This window comes from Poecilia formosa, unplaced genomic scaffold (assembly GCF_000485575.1).
Source record: "Poecilia formosa unplaced genomic scaffold, Poecilia_formosa-5.1.2 Scaffold135, whole genome shotgun sequence".
NCBI lineage: Eukaryota > Metazoa > Chordata > Actinopteri > Cyprinodontiformes > Poeciliidae > Poecilia > Poecilia formosa.
Window position 1 is genome coordinate 1,455,362 of NW_006800074.1, and position 17,570 is coordinate 1,472,931.

The 17,570-nt window shown below is 40.7% G+C and overlaps 1 protein-coding gene across 7 annotated transcripts in view; it reads left to right on the forward strand.

The window, feature by feature from the left end:
• The window catches only part of LOC103145094 (IQ motif and SEC7 domain-containing protein 1), a 138,409-nt gene that overhangs the window by 55,653 nt on the left and 65,186 nt on the right, over window positions 1–17,570 (forward strand). Inside the window, exon 1 of one of the 7 annotated variants that reach the window (XM_007562368.2) lies at window positions 377–808. The exons of 4 other annotated variants lie outside the window; for them this stretch is intronic. In XM_007562368.2, the coding sequence (XP_007562430.1) occupies window positions 690–808 (119 nt within the window). In that variant the 5' untranslated portion in view covers window positions 377–689. Of the gene's footprint in view, window positions 1–376; window positions 809–10,735; window positions 11,519–15,187; window positions 15,488–17,570 lie in introns of those variants that run through there. 2 more of the 7 variants (XM_016676483.1, XM_016676482.1) reach the window with 2 other exon arrangements.

The following is a 17,570-nucleotide window of genomic DNA, read 5'->3' on the forward strand; positions in this document are numbered from 1 at the left end:
AAGGACTCTGCAGAGAAAAAAAATCATTGATTCCAGCGGAGAGAGGGATGCTGTGGTGGGGCTCAGTGTGTGAGGAGAAAAGAAATTGGAGAAGAGAGGGAGAGAAAACAAAAAATGGAAAGGAGGGGAAATAGGAGGCATGATAATGAGCCCTACCTCTGACACATCCTCTTGTTTCTATGGAGACCTTGCAGCCAATCAAATGGCCCCGTCTGAGGACTGTACTACTGAGAGTAGATGAGAGGGTGCAGAGACGTATCCGCAGATGCTTCCCAGTATCTTCGAGATGCACAGTAATCCCAGTGAACCTTCCAGCAGCCTCCCTGCGAGTTGTGCCCTCTTTTCATTTATGTATGTGTGGCAGTCGCTGCCGACACTCCTACCTGTGAAGAATTACCAATCATCCTTCATGCCTTAGAACAGAGGCTGCACACCACACGGCTCATTTAGCTCCCGGGCTCCACATCCCCTCCCCACTCCCTCCTCCTTTCTTGCTGGTCCTCCACACCCCTCTGTACCTCCCCACCGTCCGTCAGCCTCTTGGATGCTCCTCATTACATCACGCACGCACTGCTCTGTGGCAGCCCATGTTTGTGACTGGGAAGGAGAGTGAGTGTGAGTGAGTCTGAGTGAGTGAGCCTGTGTGCACACGCCGTCCCACCATCACGTCCCGTTCACCAGAAGACAGGATGGACAAGCCAAGCGTGTGGCGCGCTGTGGTGAGCAGCACGGACCCCCGGAGGACACGGGACCCCGGGTCCCACCCGAGCAGACCGGGCTCGGCCATGGGCTACAGGCTCTACGACATGTGAGTAAAGCTTGATTGTTGTGAACACGGTCGGACAGGTAGACGGGCGGGCGGGCAGAGGCTCGCCTGCCTGGGCGGCGCTGGTGCGGCTCCCATTCACAGGCAGAGCAGTCAAGTGGGTGGCAGAGGAAAACACTGTGTCTGCCCACTCCACAGTCCATGCTGAGTCACCCACGGCTCTCAGACCTTGCTGTGTCTCTCCTGTTCCCTTCCCGTGTTCTTTGTAAACAACGTGTTCTGGGGATTGGGTGGCACGGTGGAGTGTGCTATTGTTTGGATGGCAGTCTCCAATAGCACCAAGATGCATGAATGCCATGTGTGTTCATGTAACATGATAACACCTCGGGGTTGTTTTGTGTTTGCGGAGCTGCCGTTGTAGCTGTGATCACAGCGGAGTCATGTGAGGGATGCTTTTAGAGCCTCGGGGAAACATGACTCATTTCTGCATGATGCTGTGACAGCTCGTACTGGGCACATGAGTCCCTTTCAGCCTCTGCTGTATTTTTGTGGGAGTGATTGTGGTCCTGTGCGTGATTGGTACAATCTCGGTGTGTGTGCGCGCGTGTGCGTGCGCGCACATGTGTGTGTGTGGCACAGCTCGTAAGTCAGCTTGTGCGTGTGCGTGCAAAATGCGGCTGGGTCTTTCATTTTATTTTAGGATCCTACACACAGTCGGTGTGTTGCAAGGTTTGCAATTCTTCCAAAGTAAACCATCTAGGAATCCGGCGAGGACAAAAGGTTGACAAAATGTCACGCTTGTTTTATTACCGTTTGGCAGTTGTGTAACAATTCTTCAAACCGACTTGTGTTGCCTTGTGCACAGTACAATCAGCTGAATAAGGTTTTTTGACTATATTCCTCTGCAGAGATACTATTAAATATGTTGTTATACCAAGTGAGGTCTGTCTTATAGATCCCTGTGAGCATGTGCACATATATTTTGCACATGCATGTACACGCTGATGGGTAATGTTAAATGACCCTTCCATGGCATGATAGGTGGGGATCAGTCTCCTTAATGAATGTGAGACCTTCACTGGTCTCCATTTAGCCTTCTGGAGGCAAACTGCTGCTGCTGCTCTTTTAGTGTCCTAAATCACTGCCTTGTATCTTTTCTTGTGTGCATTTTCTCAGTTTAACAACATGAGGAAGAATTTGCTACATTCCTAAATCTGATATGCTTTTGGAGCTGCACAAAAAGCAAGTGGACATCTGTTTCTGCAAACAGATGTCTGCCTGTTAAGAATCTAAGAGATTCTTAGATTGAATCTCTGGTTCAATCTAAGAAAAGCTTTAGCCGTACAAAGTGATGTGACCGGTTCAAGGGACAAACCTCACAAAGATGATGCAAATCCACTACTTGGTTTAACGTCGGTTCGTGGAGGACAAAGGAGATTTGTGAGGGATGGGTACTAAGACTGCCAGTGTCTTGCCAATAACTGGGGTTGGCAAGACAACGTCTGTCCAAATCCACGGACAGAACGTCCGTGGATTTACGGACGTTCTGTTGAAAATCACATTTCATCATAGCTGGCAGCTCAGCAGCCCTCTGGATTCCTAAAGCTGATTGTACCTCATTGGCGGGCCAGAAGCAGAGATGTTTCTCGAGCATTTAAAGATAAGACGTCACTATTTTGACAGGCATTTACAGTTATATAAATAAGTATAAAGAACAAGATCCAAGGAACTATTCTAGCCCTCCTTAATGATTTAGACTGGTAGAGGTGACATCACTGTGTGTGAAAGACCTGTCACTGTAAAGCAGATTAACTATTACTTAAGTTATAGACAAAGACAACATTTTTAAAGTGTTGACATTTTTAAAGTGCTTTTGGCGTCTTAGCAATTAGATTGGCTGGCACAGCTAGAATTTGAAAAGTCCGATTTTCTCACATGTTCCCTGCAGAATGTAGACGTAAATTCTTACCTTAGCACACCAACCTATCCAGTATGTTCCAATACACTGTGACTCTCAACCCTTGTTCTTCAGAACCACTGTTCTTCATGTTTTAGATATGAATCTTCCCCAGCAAACTTGATTCACATAATTGCATTATTTCTTAAGTTTGCCATTAAGTACTGCAGAAGCCTGGTAATCAGGAATTTATTTTTATTCAGTTGTGTGGGAGCACACAAACACCTAAAACAAGCAGGGCAGTCAGCCCTGGAGACGAGTGTAGAAAAACATTATCATAAAAGAAAGAAATTTGAATCTACAAAATGTAAAAGCAGAAAAATGTTGTACCTAATTGAGCCTTCCTGTTATCTTCTGGAAATCTCTCTGTCTCGCTCTTTATGGCCGGAATAAAACAGGTATGTTGGCAAATGTCCTAGAAAAAAGAAACGTGAATATTTCACTGTTATATAGCAAAATGTCTGTGTTACCATCTAAATCGTCATCATTCTAAACACTCTACTGATCCTAATAATTGCCAACATTGAGTCTTTCATCAGAAATAGCATCCACAATAAAAAGTGCCACTGGCAGCATGGCCAACGAGTGCTTATCTGTTGCATTCACTGATTTGAAAGAAGTTGGATGTTTGAGTGTCCCACCAGTAAACAGCTGATTATTATTATTTTTTTTTTTGTGCTACTTATACACTTTGCAGATGTAGAAAATACTTTTTGGCTTCAATTTGTGTTGCATTTTTATGTTGCAGATTAATTATATTTAGTAAATTTATTAGACTTGCTGGTAATTTTTGTATAACTTGGGCTCAAAAAAGAACCATGATTATTATTTTTTTAAAATAGCCTTTAGATCTGATCACAGTGCGTTGGTTGTTTTTCTACCCATAACAGCATGTTGTAATCGATTCCTTGGAGAAGCTGTACTATTTAATCTCCAGATAAACACCGATAGGGTAAAGCATATCAGTTGAAGGCTTTACCCTTCAACTGATATAATGTCATGTATCCTCAGAGGGCAGCTGTGTTATGAAATGTTTCCAGGAGGAATGCCCTTTCCCCCCCATCCCTGGCGGAGTCATACTTAATGCAGTGCTCCTGTTCAAGTGACGCCAGCGATGATGAAAAATAGTGCGTCACCAGAGCTGTTAGGCACTGACGGCACATTCCTTTGCTATAAGCTTGAGCCTTCTGACAACACAGTGTGTTTGGTCTGCAGACTGAGGGAGTATGCAACTGGCAGCGCTGCTCTGAATATGCCTCCATTGCAGACTGCAACTGTAGGATGCCTGGTCCAATTGCATAAGACAACACCATCCAAGGTTGTGCAGTGCGAGCACACAATCTGGCATTGAGGATGCTGTCAGCACACATATCAAAGCATACGGAGCCTAATGCTATAACGCAAGATGTGAGGCAGTTGTTAAATCAGTTTGATATCAGCTTTGGCTTTTTATTGGCTTTTTATAAACAACTACTGTCATGTGGCAAGGTGGACATAATCACTTTCTTTGGCACTGAGTCATTATGCCTAGGACCCTGTAAAGCACAGCTCAGTCTCCTCTGTTTCTGACTAGTAGGAACTTCGTGTGGCATTTCTTCTCCGGCTCCATCAATTATCCAATGAACGGAACAGATTGGATGAGAGAGGAATTTTATGCCATTCAATCAGGAGTAGGTGAAAAGGGATGACACATTAGTCACTATGTGTTTTGCATAAACCTCAATCAGCCCCAGCGTAGCTTGAAAAGCTGTCATTTCCAAATGAGAACTTCAACTGCAGGACATCTGCCGTCTGTCTTCCAGCTTCCAGGAGCTGAGTCTGCAGCTGGAGCTGCGTCAGCCATGTGGAAAGATGGTCAAAACCAGCGATGGCTGTAGTGCTCTCAGGGGAGCATCTCACTGAGTTAAACTTTCCTCTGGGGAGAGGCGCTTATTGATGCATCCGTGGTTTGAAACGGCCCATAATAAGCCCCTGCCTTTGCCAACGGCAACGTCAGAAGCGACAGCACGAAGGAGTGTGTGGTGCAATGGAAAAAGGATGCATTTCCAGAACATTTTGTTCCTGTGGACACATACGAGGATGCATTTGCGAACAGCAACGTTATACAAAGGAAACCAGATTAAGACATGAACAAGCATTTCCTGTTTTCTCCTCCCTGGGTTGTAATTCAACGGGGTCCAGTTGTGTGCAATGAGTATTTTCAGTCAGAATGATACATTTTGCACGCGCACATGTTCGCTTTCATGACTTCGGAATTTCTGCAAAGGTTTCATTCCCATGCAGCACAACGAGGCGTGATAATCCTGTTAGGCTTTGATTGGTAAATCACATTGATGTGCTAATGCTGACTCAGTTCATTCAGACAGCTGTGTTCAAAATAATTGCAGTCCAACATCATCGACCAAATCAATTCCTGTTTATGTTCCAAACCACAGTATAGCTTTACATGGCAAGATAATTAGGAGCTGGTGTAGCAGAGTAATAGAAAACCTGTAAACCCAACAATCATGACATGCAGTTTGCAGATTCTGTGTAATGTGTTAGAAGGTGGCCCTCAGTAAAGTGAGCAGGCATCATGATATGAGGGTTGTTCCTAGCCTATTACTGTAAAAGCCACATATGACAGAGGAACTGGTATTCTGCATCAGTGTTAGTTTAAGTTATCTTCTATGCTTCCTCCCTACGAATCTTCTGTTCTGTCATCTCCTTCACTCCCTCCGCTCTACACGGCTACACAGTTGCACTGCAGGATATGTGTGAGCTTTTATTAATGCATATTACTGTGCTGTAATTTTCATGCAAGATTGGCCTGAGTGACAGCTCCATGATAGTTGTTGGTTGTTAGCATTGTTGCCTTGCAGCTAAAGAGTGCCAGGTTTGAATGCCAGCGTGGGGTCTTTCTACACAGAGCTGTAGAAAGTGAAAAGCTGTTCACTAAAAATGATATTACCCGTTCTGTTTGTAATAAACAGAATGGTGTGTTTTTTTCTTTTTTTAGACCTCTTTTGCTCTGTGGTTTTAGTCCATTTATCAAATTTCTGTGCCCGTTTAACCCTTGCATGTTCCTGGGTGCGGGGCTGGTGCCCATCTTCATTGGGCGAAATGCGGCGCAAGCTCTGGACATGTCATAATTTCACCTCAAGTAGAGATGCAGCAGAAATCAATCAGCCACAGATTTAAATTTGCTGGTTTTACCTCGATATTCTCCGATCAGTGATCAGCAAGTAAGATGCACATTATTTATTTAATGCATCAATACTAAAAAAAACACGCAGTTTCAGTTCAAAAATATCAAACCAACAGCTTGAACTTTCAGGTACATGTTAACAGCCACATAAAGGTTTCATCTGGGTTCATCTGGATCAAAAACTTACTACCGCTCCCCAAGAATATGCAGCACATTCTTCTCTTTCATGTGGCATTGTTCTTAGGAAAAAACAGAGCGTAAATCAGTCAATATTAAGATTGATTAGCTTGTGCACAGAGAAATTTTAAAGTGGAATCAGTAGGAAACACTCTGATTGGTACATCTGTACTCACAGGGAAACAAACATGCAAAGGACACGCATACGTGCACATGCATATTCTGCAGCTTCTCTTGTGAACATCAACAGTGTCATCCTGCTGGGGGCTTGGTGAGGTTGACATTTGTAAATTTCCATTATTAAAATCTCATTCTTATAATTTTAGAGGAACGACACAATGTGATTCTACCTGTTTGGTGTTCACTGAATGCTCCTGTGGCGCAGTTTGAATGGGAAAAGAATACGACACATGTACCTTTGTGTTCAAACGCAGTCGGGACTAATCCCCAAATCCGCCAGACTCCTCATTCCTCCCATCGCAACATCAGCGCATTGGCTCCTCAGCTTTCAAAACATGGAAACTGCTGTAGTCTACCACCAGGGGGTGAACTTTTCTAACACATTTTTTCAGACTCTGTTCACATAGGCATGAATGTAAGCTCTGACTCTTTATTAAACATTTGTATAACTCAAGGAAGAATTTTTTTCATGCGCTTTTACCACACAATTTGGAAGAATTTGGCAATGGGGATTTATCCAGTCAGGAAAAACGGATTATCTTACATGCGTTTCCGCCCGGTTTAAATTCATTTTAGGGTTTTAGGGAATGAGAGGGATGCTTTCTGTTCTGATTTTTCTTTTCACTTGTCTGCCGCCTCCTCCTATGCCGTGGGGTCCATTTTCGATTGATGTGTTTATCGACTGCACACGCCTTGCCCAAAGTGAGCCATTGTGAAATCCACAGGGCAAATAATCAGTGTCTTTGACACTGGCAGAGGGAAGTGTGCTCTCTTTTCTCCTCAACCTTAATATCAGCCCGGATCCCTATACGGCAGTGTAAAGTGGCAAGGCATGAGGAGACATTTTGAGCAATTCAGGTGGTTTTTCAAAGGAGGTCATTTGTTCAGATTGATGGTTGAACAACCATGATAGCGTTTTGATGTCTGAAACGTGGAGAATTTGTATCGATTCGCCTGCAGTGAGATGCAGAGGGATTTTAGAGAAAATCTTAATAAGGCATTGATATTTTCTGCATATTTCTACTTTATATTGACTTAGAAAAACAGTCTGAAGCTCTTTGTCAGATGATTAACTTTCACTACAGGCTATTCTGACAGTCTATTTCATGCTCAAATAGACATGCACATTTTGTACATTTTTAAACGAACCAACTCAGTCGCACATTCCTTTGGAATACACTGTTGTTTTTTTTATATAACTGCACAGTATTTTGAAATATTGTCCTCGTGCAATACTTTTAATCTTTATTCCGAAAATCTCAGACAGTAGACCTACAAGTGGTACGATTAGTGAAGGTTTATCAAATACCAATCGATTAAAAAAGTCTTAATCGGGACCTCAAGCTGTCGACTGGAAGATCCCCATCTGCCTTAACACCTTTTCATTAGGTTTCCGCCATGTTTTCTTTCTCTAATGTTAAAGCATTGGTAGTAATCTGACTTGTGTCCTGTGGTACTGTAGCTGGCAAAACTTGTGCAGGTGGATCTGTGCAGTGCTGGACGTGGAGAAAATGTCCAATTAACCAGCAGCTTTCAGTTTAAGTCGCATGCCTGCCATTTTGAACCACCAAAGCGAAAACCGGCTATGCTCTACACACGTTTTTCTAATCTCTTTCACTCAAAAGGAAAATTAGCTTTTCTTTTCATGCAATATGAATGAAAATGTTCCTGCTCTGACTTTTGAGTGACAGACTCAGCAGGGCTTAAGCATTGCACTCACCTCTAAAGTTAAAATTTCGTGAATTAAAAAGAAAGGAACTAAAAGGTTTCTCCTTGAGTGAATCGTCACAACAGATGACAGACATTATGAGCTTTTGTGCATACAATTTAAAGAGGCTCTTTTGTAATAAGTGATTTAATTGTGTTTTATGACTTGTGTATCTCCAGCACGACAGCTCTTTTAAAGATATAATCCAATAATATTCTACTAATACCCCCATTTGTTTCCAACAAATACGGGTAGCAATAGAGATTTATTTTAACAATGTCATATCATTACATTCTGTGAAAGTGTAAGGTAGCAATTTCCGTTTTTTTTTAATCAAATTGTCATAAGACAGAGATAAAGCACAGTAATAATGTGTAGACAGTAAAGGATATTGAGTTTCACATGGCAATGTTTTAGTTACATTTTGAGAAACTGAGAGTCCTATTATTTTTTCATCATTACAGAGTAAAAGATTCACAAATCACCAGCTGTTCTTTTAAAGAATCTGTAAACCCATTTGTAATTTAGTTCAACCTCGGCATCATTAGTGGCTAATGGTTAGCATGTCTTGTTCTTCTCACAGTGAGTCAAAAATATTGCTGTCTTGCCTTAGAGTTTCTTGCATTAGATTGAGTTTCTGTTTGCACGATTTTGCAAGCTGGTACTGTCCTTTTTGCTAACTTGTCGATGAAAAACACAACTCATGAACAGGTTAGTGCATAAATTTAAAGACGTTGATAAAAAGCTGATGAAAGCTTTTGCTCACATATGTGTCTGTGATGCTGGGTTTTGATCAAGAAACAAAAATGTCTGTAATTCATATTGTGATCACTTAATATGGTAGAAATTTCATTTTAAAACAGTAAAGTTAATATACTGTATTAACATTAGAATAGCATTAAATTGGTGTGATGTGGTGGTGCAGGGGTTAAGCACAGCCCACATATGGAGGTTTTAGTTCTCAACTCGGCTGTCGCAGTTTCGATTCCCGGCCTGGTGACCTTTGCCGCATGTCTTCCCCTTTCTCTCATTACGCACTTTCCTGTCAATTAACTGTCAAATAAAGCCCACTAGAGTCAATAAAACCTTTTAAAAAGAATAGCATTATATTGTCACCCCGACAATGTAAAAGCTAGTTTATGACGGAAAAGTAGGAAAACCAAAATTATGCCCGTAGGTACGAGGACAGGGGCATAGAATGAATGTGCTGTGATGGCGATCCCACCAGAGAAGAAATATCAATGTAATAATAATTAACAGTACTGTCGAAAGAAGATCAAGTTTGATTTTAAGTGTCAGAAATAACAAGCAACATGCTGAAGTCCTTTGATACATAATAACTCTTCAGGATGTGACCTCCTGGTTTCTCAAAGTGATTTTTCAGCCACTATATTACTGAAAGATCATCCTATTCCTGCTAAATAGGTGTCGTTAAACAGTGTATTTAACGACACTGTTACCAGAACCAAAGCGTGGCAATAAAATGAAGTTGCAGCTATGATTTTATTATCTGATTTAAGTTATTATAGTTGGTATTCCCACATGTAAATGCTATGCGAGAGATTGCTTACAAGTGTGAATGCCTGTCACACAAACCCTGTTCTTATAAACTGTGGTTTATGAAGAAAAAGGTGGGTAGCTTGTCAGCTTGACAAGTCCCTCATTCGCCAACTCTACCAAACCGGCAGAGCAACTCAAGAACTACTTGCTTTATATTGTAATTATAGATTTGTGCTGTTGAGCTTAAAGCACTCTTCTTTATAGCCAGGGGTCATAATAATAGCTCACTTAAAAGTCATCCGCTGACAGCATCTAGATGACTCTTCCTGAGGCAGACTTCTCTTTGACAAGATAAATCTTACTTTTATATCATCACCATAGCAGTTCACTGCATTCCTACTGTCCCGACTGTATGGAGAGCGCCTAAATTGAGGCAGAAGTCCGAAGAATAGCATTTAGATTATTTAATTTCTTAGCATCTCCCTGCTGAAGTTCAACTTTTGCCAGGAGTTGTGTGGAAAGACTCGCGCTGCGATCGACTCGTCGGAGCCAACAGATCGAACTAGCGATTACTCTAATACACACGCAACGATGCATGTTTGTCTTTCTCCGCTTTGAGTATTAGTGCGTCCTCCTCTGGGTAAATCCATGAAATTCTCGAAGTGTTTGCGGACACTGTGAGCGGCTGAATATTGATGAGAGCTACCCCCGCCCCGCAGTCCCCATCCGTGCCTGTTTCCCACGGCTGCTGGGTCAGAGTGGCACTGCAGCGTGGCACTGCATCCCATGCAGAGAAAGAACAGCACTTTGCTCGTGTTCAAATGCAAAAACCCTCTTTAGCTGGAAAAGAGGGCAGTGAAGCAGCTTCTAAATGCTGCAGCACTTCTGAACCTGTGACTGATGAAGAAGGTTGCTTAGGTTTAAAATGGTGGTTTTTCTGAAGTGCCTCGTAATTAAAATTTGAAGTTTAATTGTGGATAAAAATCGTGCAAGAATAAACATTAGACTTGCATTTTACCTGTATTTCTTGCATGAAATGATGGAAGAATTAAAAGCTCATTTATTTAACCAAAGATCCTGCATGAACTCATGTGGTCCTACAACATTGCAGCAGCCCCTCCCTATTTAAAGGCCAGCCAATCGCAGGCTGCTCGGCTTCCATTTGAAGCTTCAGTAGTACGGTAGTGTTGCCCGGCAACGGGAGTCGGCACATTTCTCGGAGGTCCTGTGTGGATGGCTGTAGCTGTAACAGGGAGAGGGAGACAGAGAGAGCAAGACATGGAAAAGCAGGAGAAGGGGAAAGAGAAGGAGAGGAAAGGTTCATGGTTTCAAGGTGAGGATGTCTAGAAGCTCAGGAGAGGAAAAAAAAAACCCTGTTGGAAAGTTTGTTCTTGCAGCAGGAGGAGATGGATCGGAGCAGGGGCATGGGAACCCCATTCAGTTGTTTCAAACTGGGATGAGGGAGTTTAGGAGACTTTCACACATTCCAGTGCCAGTGCCGGCTGGAGGGGCGCCAAGCTTTGACCGTAGCGTTACGTCTCACAGGATCCCGAGACGTGTGGAGAGGCGTCCACAGAGGACACGCTGACTGACCTGGATAAGATTTAAAATAGAGCCAAAGCAGCCACTGTACTGCTTATTTTGGGAGGTGGATCCCAGACATTAATACCGAGTCCAAATCAGTCCACGAGGACTTCTGATCTTTTATTTTTATTTTTATTTGGCTCTTAAGGCTGCGACCACGTCCAGGATTGATGTGGTTGTTCTGGGCGGGTTAAAATCTCTCCCTCTGTCATCCAGCGGCAGTGGCGAAGCTGGAGTTTGGAGAGGAGGACGGAGCTGACGTCCATGCTCGGGATTTTCTGCCTAATAAAAAAATTATGAACAGCCAGCTGTGATTCTGCTGCAGGGATGCCTTGTAATATGGTTGGATACTCGTCTACCCTGTTGATTCTCTGAACTGAAGATGTGGAAATTCAAAGCGTTTTGCCTGGATTATTGGCACGTGTTGTGTCTGCACCCACACAACAACTTTTACAAGAGGTATGTTTAAAAATGGTTGCATCTGGCTGTCATGTTTGCCTTGCATGTTATGTTTTTTTTTTTTTTTTGTAAGCCCGTCACTGTTTCTGTGTGTGCTAAATTGCCTCCTACACTACATCACTTAAAACAAAAGAGCGATTACTTCATCGGGATATGATCAGTTTCTGAGTGAATCTGCTTTGGGCTTTTTTCCACAAACTCTTGGCTTGATGACTTTTTGTTAAAACAAAAAAACCTAACGCTGCATTCAGCAGTTTGCATTTCTGTCCATCTCCTTATGTTGACCTTTCACCTGGTGGCCACTCAGTACCTCATTTTTGATTCTATCTTTGCAGGTTACATCAAATTATTTCTTTTTTTTTTTTTAATCTGACATGCAAATCATGGGATCACACCAAATAAAATTAGATATCTTTTGCCAACGTTTCAATTTGTAAATAGTAGCAGGAAAAATCACAAGATGCGCATGGTCAGAATTATGTTTTTTTTTTTTCTTTTTATCTTTTAAATTAAGTTCATCACTTATATTTTCACACCTTCTGAGCTTATTGCCATGTGTGCGTCAATAGAATATGGTGCTCCATATTCTGTACATATTGCTCTACAGTCTCAGGCTGAGATGCAGTTTGATTTGCTTTGCACAAAGCCTTCAACTTTCGTATATCTCAAAACAATTCTCTCTGCTACATGTAAGATTTCTAGCTGTGAATCTTTGCGGAAATTTCCTGCGAGCGCTCCGCCGTAATGCAGATGTTTGATGTCAGGAATGGAGGCGAGCCGCAGTGTGAAATATGTTTGAAATCAGATGCTGCTTTCTGTCTGTATGCTAATCTGTTCTCACGTTGTTCAAACACACACACACACACACACACACAGACACACGCACAGAAACGCACACACACAGTTTTGATGTCTCATGAACTCGTTCCATAAAAATTCAATCAGAATGCAGTGTGTCCAGGATTTATTAATAATTTATCATTTTTAGCCTCCAGCCTGCAGGGAAACCCTTGTCTGTAGGCTGTGTTGTGCTTCTCTGAATTTGAAATAATTGCTTTACTGTACTAATTTTTCTCCCTGTCTTCCCTTTTTGTTTCAATTGGAAGAAACATCATTTTTCATTTCACAATTACGTTGATAATTCTCAGATTTTTCTCCTTATCAAAAGAACTTTGCAGTCAGTCTGAATAACTCACTGGATTGTCTGAATGATTTGAAATCATGAATGGCATACCATGAAAGAAAATAAAGCTGGTATAACAAACTTAAAATTTTTTTTGAAAAACCTGCTTGATATTTTTAAGTTTATTGGGAAAAAAAAAAAAAAAAAAAAACTTTTCCAAACTTGAAAACTTTGGGAAAATTATTGCAACTTGTTCAAAACACTTCAGCTTGACTTCCAAAAGGCAAGTGCAATCGAGACCAGAACTCGACTATCATGGCTTCCTATTTTCATTTTAAAATTTAAAAAAGATTTTTTAAAAATTTTAAATGTGCTTAGTTTGCTTAGTGCTTAGTTTTATTAAAGACTATTTCAATAAGGATTTCTTTTTGGTTCTGATCCAAGACCTAAGATCAAATATCCAGGCAAAAAACAAAAAAATAAATAAAAATAAATAAATATATATATATATATATATATATATATATATATATATATATATATATATATATATAGCTCTTCTGCTGCAATTTTTTCTTAACTGTATTAGCATATAATTGCATAATGTTAAGAGTGACTCTTTATTGGCTAAATAAACTTTTTATTAAAAAGCTGCTCATTCTACACTGTTCAGAGTTGAGGGGACTTAGGGTGCAAAGTGGACCTTAGAGCATAAAGGTAAATTAAACTATTGTTTTATTAGGGTGTAAATGTTGCTAAATATGCCTTGACAAAATCCCCAACTAACAAGCTTTTCTGCTTGCCATGCTAAGTAGCTGTTAGCAGAGCCATTATTGTGTGTGTGTCCATGACAAACTGAGAGAGATTATATAAAACAGCTCAAAAGTATCCAACTCTTGTCAAACAAAGCAAAGGTGACCTTTCTAAACAACTTTCATTCGTGATTAGCGTGTGATTAATTACTTACTTCCCTCCTTTCTCTTGTAGCAAACTGTTCAGTGAATTTGGTCTTCCATAATGTGTGTGTCATAATTTGAATGTATGCCTTAACATTTGTTACACCCTGCTTTAATATGCAAGTACTACTAAGTATTGATATAGCGCCTGTCACAGATCAACGTCATAAAGGGCTTCACAGCATAAACATTAAAATTTTATTAAATTCGTAAGAAGAAACAAATTAAAACCTAAATTAGGATACTGTTGATACTAAACATTTTCAAAACCAGTAAATTGTGTTGCTCTTCAAAACAGAGGTCTAATATTTTTATCTTGGTGTCTGCCATGTACTGCAGATCTCGGCATTTTACACCCTGCGAGCCACATTCAGTCCTTTAAATGACCTTTTATTTAGAAAAGCAGATCTTATTTTCATTTCTTACCCCCCTTGCAGTTGTTTTTATTTATTTATGCTAAAATGGACTCAATTTATAACGCACTTTTCTATGAATACTGACCACTCAAAGCACTTGAGTCGGGTGACATTTATACACCAATGCAGATTGGGCAACTTGGGGTTAAATGCCTTTGCTATGTCGCATCCATACTTGACAAAATGCTGGAACTTAACCATGTGAAATAAACATAATGTTTCTTTTGCAGGCATAGTGCATCACATTATGTTGCTCAGTTGCAGAGTGCAGTGTTGAAAGAAGAGGATGAAAAAAACTTATTTATAGTGTACTAATAAATCTTAAGACGTTTATGCTTAGAAAACGTGTTCTGTACTTTGATCAATTCTATTTTAAACTGTACCATTTGTGCCTACGTTCTCTTATTGCGCCAATTTCCTTGCATACGCATCAACGTTTTATGCATACAACATTTTGGTGAACTTCTGCTGTTTTTCAACGTAGTTATAAATAAGTTTAACTTTGCATGCAGCTGTCTATGACTCAGTGTCCTCTGGAATTATTTGATTTTTCCACCCAATCTTAGCAGCTCATTATATGTCTAATTCCGAAGCAACTGGAATATTTTACTCAGTGGGTGTAACTCATTACTTTGCTTTGACTGCAGCATAGCGTTGTCTGCGTCCTGAGACTGTGCTGTTTGAGCCAGGTTCAGAGAACTAACTGAAAACAGCCTCTCCCAGCTGCTGAACTGGGGTTCACCCTCCCTCCCAGCACGGCCTTCCTGCTGAGAATGGAGTGATTGTTGGACCCAGGCCCAGGTATTATCATACACAAGAAGAATCAAAGTGTATTGTGCTTTGTCTTTTGCTTTTAAAGTTTTTACCAAAAAAAAAAAAAAAAAGAAAAGTGAATGCAGGGCCTGTCCGTCACTGTCGGGAAGCAAGCATCCTGCAAGAAGCAGCTGAGTGAAGGATTGCATTGGACAGAACGGAACGGAACAAGGAGTGTCTGCAGAGGGGAGAACGAGGGCTGGTGTGTGGGTCAGTGTGGGTGGAGAGCTTTTGTTAAGAAGAGAGATGATTTTTTTTTCTTCTTCTTCTTTACATACTGGTCCTTTACCTTACTTGGTCATCAGACAGATTGCAAGAGCTGCAACTCTGAGCCCAATATAAAGTGGGTCAGGGAGGGCTTCGGAAAGGCAAAGACAGAGCAACTTTTAGCAGTGAAAGAATGAATCTCACTGTGGCTTCGTCTATGGAAAGTGAAACATGTGGGGTGTAATTTGTGGTTGAGGAAGCAGTTTGCACAGACTTTTTTTTTTCTTCTGCTGCTGCTTTTAGGGAGCAGTTACTGCACTTTGAGACTTTTTTTTTTATTTTTTTTATGGAACTGCCTTTGGGTGCCATGTATGTGTTTTTCTGATGCCCACGCTGATGTCACCGTCATATGGAACAAGATGTGGAAGTACTGCATTGCCAGTCGGACTATAAGGTAGGAGAGCATATGGCGAAGAGTGTTGATGGCAGTGGCTTGCGGTCGGAGCGCTGGTTGTTTTTCAGACTGACCGCAGCAGTTTGTGCAGATATTTCTGATCAAGTAACATTCCTGTCCATATGCTCACAAGCCCGGTGGTTTCCTCTCTGAAACCATTGGAAATATATTATCAGCCAGCTAAAAAAGGCAGGGAGGAAACGGTGAAGACATGTTCAAGGTCTTTCCTGGTACTTTTTTCTTTGTCAAGGACATGTCTTTGACTGTAAAGGCATAAAAACTAATCTGGAGTTTCTGTTTTTGCCTTCCTTGAGCCTTATTAAAGTTTTATCTTTGTCTTGGAAGAGAGGATTTCATCCAAGATGTTCCCTGACATAACATTTTTTGGAAGGAACACAGAAACCAGTAAGGAGAAAAGCTTTTCCTTGCTCTGTGTGACATCCCTTTCTCACTAAATTTAGTCACTAAATCTAGTGAGAAAGGAATTAAATGATATGATTATGATCGTATCAATTAATCTATATTTTTGTTACTCTGCATTTTTGCACTTTTGCTTCTATCAATGTTTAAAATTGAACCTGGGCATAGGACTGCAAAAAATACTCACTTGTGCAAGCAAGTTTTATTTTTTTTTTCTTTCTCAAATATACATGTAATTTAAGCATTTCTTTTCCTGCTTGGATCAAATGATCTATTATCACTGATGAATAAAAGGACACACGCAGAGTAGTTTCTAATTATAATGTGTGTAATGATTAACTCATTATGAGATCACTGCAAAACGCATTTAATCAAGCAAATATAAAGAATCAACTCTCATGGTCTAAAATACCAACACGTGCTTCAGTCTGGGGCCTGCACAGATTCTCAGTTTTAATGTCATCATGGCAACTGGCACTTAATGAAAATTGGTAAACCAATGCATCACGGTGAATGGTTCAATCCCCAATCTAATTACAAATAGGCTTGTACTAATTAATTAAACGTTTAATCACAATTGCTTCAGATAATCAAAGTCATGCCAACATAATTTCTCTAAACACCTTTGTTTACTGGAGTTTAAAACAACCGGGTAACGCATACACTCGCACATACGCTCGATTGATTTTGAGAGTTTTTGCATTTAAATTGTTTTAACTTATCTATGAATTTTTCCCACGTCGATCTCCCTGGAGCTTTTATTCATCTCACCCAGTCAGGCACAACGTAAACTACAAAAGACAAACTTTAATTATACTGTATTTACTGGTTTGTAAGTAGCTGTGAAGAGCAAAACCTACAAGTCAGTCAAAAAAAAACATTTGAGACTTCACAAAACCAGTCAGGGGTTGGATGGAGGTCTAGCTTTTAGCACCATTGCTTCACACCAAGGAAAGGTCAGGGATCAACTCCAGTCCTGTGTGGAGTTTTCTCTCCCTGTGCACGCCTGGGTTTTCTCCAGATACCCTCCACAACACAAATGTACATTCAGGGGTGAATGCTTGCATGCATAGTTTTCTGTCTTGTAGAAATCCTGTATAACCAGAAGACACACAGAGCATATTGTTAATACTGCATTCAAGAAGAATTACAGGTACAGGTTTGGTTGGGTACTAAAATGATGCTGCTGTCTTTAAGGTAAGTGAGACTTTTGGTTTTGCTCTATATGTTGTATATTAGAGGTGCGTGCACAATATTATGAACATTAAAGGACTGTGGATGCACTATTTAGACAGATATTATATTACATTGAGTGTGTCATGTTCATTTCTTAATTTTTGTATTTGGCCAGCTAAATGAACACTACTGTAACTCCTCCTAACGTAACGACTGAGGTTCTGGATCGCATAGGAAGTGAAAAGTGTCCTCTGAATGAGGATAAATCATGACAAATGTAAGACATTCAGCAGCAGTATTGCAGTATATTTTCCTGAAATCGGTGGCAAATGTCTTTAATTTAGCGCATTTGATTTAGCAAATCCATTCTTGTAACATACTGTCTTTCCACCTGTGAGCGATCTGGTTTGTGTCAAGTCCAAAAGGAAAACTCAGACATTTATTCCCTAGTGAACTTCTCCCAACATGTTTTAGAGATTCTGGGCTC